The 9,257-nt window shown below is 45.1% G+C and overlaps 1 protein-coding gene across 1 annotated transcript in view; it reads left to right on the top strand.

Annotated features, from left to right (window-relative positions):
- SHISA3 (shisa family member 3) overlaps positions 1 to 3,545 on the top strand; it is an 8,928-nt gene extending 5,383 nt beyond the window's left edge. The window contains exon 2 of the mRNA XM_006898176.1: positions 3,056 to 3,545. Within this exon, the coding sequence (XP_006898238.1) occupies positions 3,056 to 3,495 (440 nt within the window). The 3' untranslated portion in view covers positions 3,496 to 3,545. The remainder of the gene's footprint in view (positions 1 to 3,055) is intronic.
- Positions 3,546 to 9,257: the final 5,712 nt, after the last annotated feature.

The following is a 9,257-nucleotide window of genomic DNA, read 5'->3' as shown; positions in this document are numbered from 1 at the left end:
TATTATTTTTATTTTTGAAAAAGTATGAGTCCTCCAGCCTAGCTCCAGTCAGCCTGGGGGCCTGCTTCTTCTTTGTCACTAAGTAGGGAGTCAAGTCTTCTTGCCCAGGCTGCTGGTGGGACCTCTTCCTGGACCGTAGCTCTTGCATTCTCACGCTGCTGCAAGAGGACAGTCCCGGGGGGGCTCAGGCCTTCACCACACTCCTGAGGCCAAAGTGTGGCAAACCTGAAGGAACAGTCAGGCTCTCACTTGCTGAGTTATCTTGGGCAAGTGGTTTAAGAGCTCTGGCCCCCACACAACTCTACCATGAGAAGCTCTTTCCCTGATGGGCTAACTTGTGGCATAAATGAGAAAGCTTCATGGTGGCACCAGAGACTGAACGCTGGGCTGCTTGCTTTCTGAAGGATCTGACGCCATAAACCTCTGTCTACATGGGCTGCTACATAAGGGAAGTTCTCCCATTAAGGCTGACAACTTTGGAAACCTGATGGAGGCTCATTGGAAGTTGGAATTACTCTGCAGCAATGCTCAGAAAGTGGCCTTGATCCTGTGCCCTTGTCTTTCATATGGGTGCCACTTAACATGGGAAAATAGGTGGCATGTTAAGGAGCTCAACTTGGGTGGTGGCAGAACTTTAAATACCCTTCTGAGACCTGAAAAAAAAAAAAAAAGAACAAGCCACAGCGTCTAATAGTTTGGACTCACAGTGACCCCACAAGGCAGGGTAGAGCTGGCTCAGACTTTCCAAGGCTGCTAGTCTTTACCGAAGTAGACAGCTTCAGCATTCTCCTGCAGAGTGGCTAGTAGGTTCGTTCGATTTCAGCGGAAAGCTTCCCTGCTAAATTAGCCATCAGATGCTTTAACCATTGTACCACCACGGCTTCTTGGCAGAACTTAGAGGTTGATTAGTTACCTCTCACTCACTAGTTATATATCCTTGGGGAGTTCAAAAGTTCTCTGATTGTTACCATAGCTAGAAAATATTACTTAACATGCCCTTCTCATGGGGTGTTCATGAAATTTGGAGCTCATAATGAATAGGAAAGAGCCAGGCACATAGGATGCCTTTAGTCAAATCAGATTTCCATTCTTCACCTCTGAGCTGGGGCTACCTCACAGGAAGGTTCATCAAATAGGAGGGAGACCCAGACGGCTGCCCACCAGATGCCTCTGGGATGAAAAACTTCCTGCTTGCAATGCATAGAGAGGGGGGAGTGAGAATTTGCTTTGTTGGAGGGGGGCTCTCACAAAAAATCTGGACTGCTAGCACCAATAGCCCAACTTTCCCAGAATTTGGGGACAACTTAAGGGGCATCCACATGGCAGCTGGATTTGCCTCCTAGACCAATTCTGGAAAGATGGCCAGAACTGACAATGTGTGAGGGACATGACAATGACATGAGGGAGCTAGTGGGGAGAGGAGTTGCACCTTCACCAGAAGACAGCAGCTGCTCTGCAGAAGAAAGACAGAAAATGTTGTCCTGTATGATTTACAGCCTCTGAGACCCTCTTGGAGGGTCAGCTATGACACATTTCTGACCTGACTATGTGTCACAGGACACTCAGTATATTGGGACCCCCTAAGGATTTCTGGATTTCTATATAATGTTATTTCTGGAGTTTCATGAAAATCTTGGGAGGATTGGTTCCCTTAGGTTAGGTTGCAGATTCTTGTATAGGAGCTGGATTTTCAGCACAAGATACAGGCCAATGCCTTAAGTGCCTGATTATGATAAAATGACTAAACACTATATTGGAACCCAGAAATATTCCCCCATAGTGGGTAAGGAATTGTGTTGCCAAAGGCACATAGTTTGAATACACCAGATGCTCTGTGGGAGACAGATGACCAGTCAGCTCCTATGCAATTTTTCTGCCTCTGAAAACCCACTGGAGGGTCAGCTATGAATTGGTTCTGACTCAGTGGTACATAACCCCAACAACAGTGCCATCAAGTCAATTCCAACTCATCCTGTAAGACAGATTAGAACTGCCCTATTGCATTTTCAAGGCTGAAATGTTTGCCTTAGCAAAATAGCACATCTTGCTTGCGTGGAGTCACTGGTGGGTTTGAACTGCCACCCTGTGGTTAATTCAGGCACATTAATCACTATACAAGTAGGGCTCCCTCCAGAGATACACCAAGCTCCAACCAAACCCATAGTCATCAAGCTGATAAAAATCCTGTCATACCCTCCTCCGTCAGCTTTCCAAAGCTGTAAATCTTTCCAGGAAGAGACCGTCCATCTTCCTTTCACACAGGTGGGCTTGAAACAAAAACCTTTTTGATGGTAGCTCAACACAGAACATGCTATGTCATTGAGACTCTTTTATAGAGATACCACTCACTTGGATTGGAGTCGCTTCCAACACTTAGTGGCCCTTCATTGGTTCTGAGGCTCTAACTCACAATGGAAAGAATCTACCCATTATTCTCCCACACAAGGTGCTGCAGGAGGTTCACAGCCTCTAGGTTAGCAGTGCAACTTGCTGCAGACTGCTCACCAGAGCTCACTGTCCAGAGACGTGTTGTTAAATGCTGTCGAGTCAGAACCGACTCATAGCTCAGCTTCCAGCAGGTTTTCAGAGCCTTTTAAATTGCATGGGAGGAGAGATTCTCCATATTTCTCCCTCAGAGTAGTTGGTAGATTCGAACGACCTGCCTTTGGGTTGACAGCAGAACTCCTTAATCCCTAGGTCACCACAGTTCCCCTTCCAGAGAGACAGTGACCCCCCCCAGACTCACCCTTTCCCTCTAGTGTATAAACAGGAGGACAGAGTCTGTTCTTTTCTGATTTCCAGATGTGCAACATGCGGGCTAATTGCTAACAGAGACTACAGTATCAATTTGCTTCCTCTCCATGAGAAGTAGCCAAAATATTCCATCATCACACTTTACACCTTCGGGGTTACCAGTCACAAGCTCCGAAAAGTTGAGCTGACAAGGGTGTAATGCTGAGCCCTCTACCTCACCCCCACCCCGAGCTGCCTGAGCGGGGTCTGCAATTGGGAGACCCTTCCTGCAAGCATCTCTGTGTCTTTTCTTGCCTTTCAGAGCCTGTCTACGTCCCTTTCCTGATCGTTGGCTCTATCTTCATCGCGTTCATCATCCTGGGCTCTTTAGTAGCCATTTACTGCTGCACCTGCCTGAGACCCAAGGAGCCCTCACAGCAGCCGATCCGCTTCTCCCTCCGCAGCTATCAGACAGAGACCCTGCCCATGATCTTGACCTCCACAAGCCTCAGAGCACCTTCCAGGCAGTCCAGCACTGCCACCAGCTCCAGCTCCACGGGGGGCTCCATCCGCAGGTTCTCCTTTGCCAGGGCCGAGCCAGGCTGTCTGGTGCCCTCATCACCCCCGCCTTACACCACAGGCCACCCAATCCACCTGAGCCAGCCGTCTGGCTTCCTTGTGTCCCCTCAATACTTTGCTTACCCCCTCCAGCAGGAGCCCCCACTGCCTGGGAAGAGCTGCCCAGACTTCAGTTCCAGTTGACAGGCCACGGCCTTGAACCCAGCACTTAGGAAGACGGCATAAGGTGGTGCACCACCATCATAGCCCTGTGCATTTCTGAGGACATGTCCCTCGTAGAAGGACCAAGTCACGGGCAAAGTGTTAAGAAAATACAGCACCTTCTATGGCATCTCAACGTTCCTGGATCTCTTCACAGGATGGTTGTTCAGATAATTGCCTTCTGGCTTTGAAAATGTGGTGAACATTACCTTTCAGTTTATAGTACCTCCCTTCCAAAATTTGAAAGAGGCAAATTGGCTCAAAATGGTTTTATCAGACTCCTCGGCTCTCTGTGGCTTAGAGAAGGACTCCGAGTTCCTTTTCCATTACATGTTTTTTGTTGTCTTATACAACACACAGGGACTGACACAATGTGGATTAACACAGGGACTGTGGTAATGGGCTCGTGCATGATGGAGATGGTGAGGTGGAGTCAGACAGGGCAGGGTTCCAATCTGTTGTTTGTAGGATTGCTATGAGTTGCCATTGATCTGATGTCATATAAAAAAAACTCCAATATATAGATACATAAATAAGCAAGGAAAACTACCTGGCTGTGATTATCGAAGGTCTACTTAAAGCAGAAACTGTTTACTTAAAACAGAAGGGACTGAGAACAACCTATTTATAATTTTGGGAGCAATCTAACCATGAATAATATTAACAAGAGGAGACATTATCTTTTAAATTAATAACTAAATTTTGTTTGACATGTAAGAGTTTTTCCAGAATACAAGGTTTCCATAACCACAGGAGTTTAAAGTTTTAAACATGTGCTCACTGTAACAGATGTGACGTGAGTGTGTGTCCAGCATTCAGCTGAGCGAGTATTGTATTTATTGCAGACTTTGTGTTCAGCAGCATTTAGTTTAGTGTTCAAATGAAAGTTGGACGGTTAGGTCCTAAAACGTTTACTTGTAAAATGAGTTCTGTACAAATGTAAAGGTCTGTAATTTAATGTATTTACCACTTGACGGTACTAATTATTTAGTAATCACACTGTAACTGTTATGTTCACAGTAACTGTGCTGTTCCAAGTCCAGCGATTGTTAATCATCATCTAGTAAACTGTAGCTCATGTGCCACTAGATTCTATGGTGGATGACTTTATATTTGGGAGTATATCTTGCTGGGTTAGAGGAAATAAAAGACATTTTCATGAAATTGGTTTGACATTTTAAATCAAAGCACATCACTTTGCCCCCTTAATTCTCATTGAGGGAGCTCTAGTGCCCTAGCGGTAAGGAGCTTTGTTGCCAATTTGAAGGCACATGGTTCAAATGCACCAGCTGCTCCATGGGAGAAAAATAGGCAGTCTTCTCCTGTGCAATTTACAGGCTCTGAAAACGTGCTGCTGGGCCAGCTCTGGGTTGGTTCCAACTCAATAGTACAATCACAACAATTTTCACATACTTTGGGTATATATCATCAGTAGGGGCTAGTCCCTGGAGTTAAGACATCTTGCCTGGAGGAAAAGAAGACTCTCGACCAGATGGATTGGGACAGTAAGTGCACCAAGGGGTTCTAGGAGTCGCGAGAATGGCCCAGGGTGGTGTAGTGCTTTGTTCTGTTGTACATGGTGTTACGAGTTGTAACTGACTTGGCAGCACTGTTACTAGGTTATTCAACAGCAATTGTACTCCTTGCTTTATTCAACACACACCTCATGTTCTGAAGATTTTAAAACAGTATTTGACACTGATTTTTTAATTACTCAGGAAAGCTATTTCCTGTGTTGGGGCTCCTGAAAGGAGCAAAGGAAGTGAGTTGTTACCGAAGTCTTAGCCTGTGGACTGCATCCAGCCCTGAGATGTGTCATTTGGCCGGCACAGATTGAACAATCAGGACATTTGTAAAAAAATAGGTATTTCTGGCACAGAAAATATATGGCCTGGAGGGCCTGCCCTGCTCTGAAATGGGGTCAACCAGCCCAAATCAGACAAGACAGGTTTCCTGCCAGGTCTTTCCCACCTGACCACCTCTGTCGTGCATATCTGTCCATCTCCCCTTCCCCCCAGCTCTGGGACAAGTTAACAAGAATTTATACTTCCACAGTCATCTCAATAGAGTTTTCTAAACACAATTAGTAAGAGAATTCTAAACTGTAAGAGTCATCTGGGCCCTGAGTCTCTGTTTTGTAGTTGAGGAAACACGTTCAAAGCCATTGCATGCCTTTGGCCATAGGGAATTGCACTGCTGACCAAGAAGCCGCAGTTCTCTGGCCGGTTGAGTCCATCAGCAGTTCCTCAAGAGAAAGGCAGCCTCCTCTTGAATGATTTCCAGAAACCCAGTGGAGGATCAGCTGCGTGTTGATTCCAGCTTAACAGCAAAGAGTTTTAAGCTGGAATGACAGAGTCTTCTCAAATTCTCAGTTTCCTGCTTTCTCTAATGCCTGTCTATAAGTGACCTGTCTTTAAGCAATTCCAAGTTTTTCAAAATATCTCCTGAAAGAAAGGGTGTGTAACGTTTGTGAGTATACTCCAGAAGACACTGCTACATCAATAGACTAGTTTCACTCGTGTTTATATTTGAAAAAAAAAAAACCAAAACAAAACCAAAAACCAAACCCACTGCCATCAAGTCAATTCTCTTTCAGAGACAGCCTTATGTCTGTCTATGACATACTAGAACTGTCCTGTAGGCTCCATGTCTTTATGGAAAAAGACTGCTCCATTGTTTTCCTGTGTAACAGCTGGTGGACTACAACTTCTGACCTCTCAACAGCTGAGTCCTCAACGATAGCATCACAAGGGTTCCTCTGTTTACCGTTGTTGTTTGTCATCAGCTGGAAGTGATGCATAGCTGACCCTCCAGTTGGTTTTCAGAGGCAGTTAATCACCTTGAAGGATATTGCCCGTTCTTCTTCTCTGGAGCAGCTGGCGGATTTGAACTTCGTGCCTTCAGGATTACTGCATGGCTTCTTATCACTAAGCCACCAGAACTCCGTGTTTGTTATATGCAGCTCCTTTTATGTTTTGGGGGTCTCTGATGGCATTGTCCAAATAAAGCTGCAGTGTTAATCCAAAGGCTGCACCTCTCTGGAGATTTTCATTCTCCTGTGGCTCTACAGAAGATGCACAATCTCCTCTTACATGATTTACAACTTCGGAGACCCAACAGAGTGGCAGCTATTAGTAATTTCTGGCTTTGACAATTGGGTAAGTTTATTTGGTCATAGAGCCCTGGTGTGTCCACTTGCTGTACAGAGGTAACTTGTGATTGCTGCAAAGCTGAACTCTGTGACACTAATGTGTCAAATGTGAGAATGGTTACCCATGGTGGACAGTGTTTGGTGGCGTTCCCAGATTAAAACAAGGTTGGAAGCAGGAGTGGCATCTACTTCCGTAAATAGCTTGCCTCCGGAAACGCTATGAACCTGGAAAAAAGATGAGAGTCACACATGCAAGTGTCGAGGACTTTCATTCATAAGGTCACTATGAGTCATGTACGACTCCACGGCACTTAACAACACAACAACAGTTATTGAACTCTTGTAAATTAAGCAACATCCTAAGCATTTAGGTGTATTAGCTCCACTTATCCGCCCATCAACCCAACAAGGAGATGTAATGATTGACCCGAGATATCACAGTAATCAGTGCAATAGCCAAGATTTGTACTTAAACATCAGCTTGGAAACTCCGAGTTCTTTATGACATAGACCTAGAAAACCTGTTTCAAGGAACCACAAGTGAACTTACTTTTTAGAAAATTCATCGAGGATCTGCAAAACCAGAGGTAATGAATTCATCAGGGGGCACTGGTGTTTTGTTCATTTATTCTTCTCCCCCCCCTCCCCCGCACTGTGCAGCTCGCTTCAGTGCAATTCCTTCAGTGCCTGCAGACTAGGAGCTAGATGTCCAAGCAATGGTTCGGAGTTATGGCATGGAACACTGTGAGAGAACCACGGGGACGGGTCTGCCATAAATCCAAACCCAAGCATAGGGAGCGCTGGTTTAGCAGTTTTGATGCACTTGAAAATCCTCTGGAGATTTTAAGAACATGAGAAGCAGCATATCCTTCTAAAACAGTGGCGTCCCTTTACTGTCCTAAAATGAAACTCACACGTAAGTCACTATGCATGTAATTGCGAAAGGAAAACCAGTACAGTGCCCTAATGATACATAAACCCAAACCAAATAAACCCTACACTGTTGAGTTGATTCTAACACACAGCAAGCCCATAGGGCTGGGGAAACCTGCCCCCTAGGCTTTCCAAGGCTGTAAATCTTCCCAGAAGCAGGCTTCAATGTCTTTCTCTCACAGAATGGATGAACTTTTGGTTAGTAGCCAAGCTCTTAACTACTTATTGTGCTTTAAACGGGACACAGGGCTTGTCAAATGATCCTCCAAATAGAAGCTATGAAAGGAAAGCACAGTAAAAAACTGCAAAAGCAGGAATCCTTATAAGGTAGAAAGCAATCAAAGGAGGAAAGCTGAATTATTTTCCACTAAAACGGAATGACAGAAAAGTGGAAAGACTGTGCCAAATCAAAAGTTGAAGACTGGAAAGGCAAGGCAGGCTTGTTGAGTTCTGGCTCTCATAGGCTTTGCTGTAATGTATTTCAAGATGTAATGGTGCAGGTGGACCTCACAGACTCTCAGATGCTAGGCCCTGTGCAAAACGGCTGTGATGTGATGGCTTTCGGTATAAACATATCAGCCTGGCAACCAGAACACAAGGAATCACACTGCCACTGTCAAATGGGATTTACTCCCCACCTCTTAACAATACAGAGTTTAATAATCTTATGCATGACATAGTATCTGGGGAAGACTTTGTGCATTGCCCATTGTTGTGGAGGCAATGGACAGTCTCCTCCTGTGTGATTTACAGCCTCTGAAAACCTGTTGGAGGGTCAGCTGAGTTGGTTCTGCCTCGATGGCAATGAGTTCTTTTAATAGGACAGAGAAGAACTACCTCCCAGGGTTTCCTGGGTCGTAATCTTTATAGAAGCAAGCTGCCTTATCTTTCTTTGAAGGAGTGGTTTGAATGTTGAAGGTTGGTTTGAATGGCTAACTTTATAGCTGCCAAGCGCTTAGCACTGTGCCAACAGGGCTTCCTACTGTATGCTAAGATGGTTATTATTGTTAGGTGCCGTTGAGTCTAGCATGACCCATAGTGAGTGACCTTATGAACAACAGATCTGAACCCTGTCCTATTCTGTGCCATCCTCACACTTCCTGACACATTAGAGCCCATTGTGGCAGTCACCATGTCAACCCACCTGGTTGAGGGTCTTCCTCTCCTCAATCTTCTGCCTTTCCAAGCATGATGTCCCTCTCCAAGGAATAGCCCCTCCAAACAACATGTCTGAAGTATGTGAGGTGGAGCTTTATCATCTTTCCCTCTATGGTACAATCTGGCTGCACTTTCTCCAAGACATAATTGTTTGATGTTTTGTCAGTCCATGGGATATTCAGTACTCTTCTTTAACACCACAGCTCAAGGACATCAATTCTTCTTCTTCTGTTATCCTTATTCATTATCTAGCTCTCTGAGGCACAGTAAGTGATAAGAAAGACCATGGCCTGAAACAGATGCACCTTAGTCTTCATAGTGACATCATTGCTCACCAGTAATTTAGAGAGGTCCCTGCCTGAAAACTTTTCCACTGCTATATATGTCTCCTGGTCCAAGTATAGGTTTCACATAACACAATCAAGTGTTCTGGAATTCCCATGCTTCTCAGAGTTAGCCACATTTGGTTGAGGTCCACACAGTCAAACACCTTTGTACATTC

The sequence above is a fragment of the Elephantulus edwardii genome, unplaced genomic scaffold (assembly GCF_000299155.1).
Source record: "Elephantulus edwardii isolate Elephantulus edwardi_28Jun2011 unplaced genomic scaffold, EleEdw1.0 scaffold00222, whole genome shotgun sequence".
Lineage (NCBI taxonomy): Eukaryota > Metazoa > Chordata > Mammalia > Macroscelidea > Macroscelididae > Elephantulus > Elephantulus edwardii.
The sequence above is the reverse complement of the archived record's forward strand: the minus strand, read 5'-3'. Positions and strand labels throughout refer to the sequence as shown.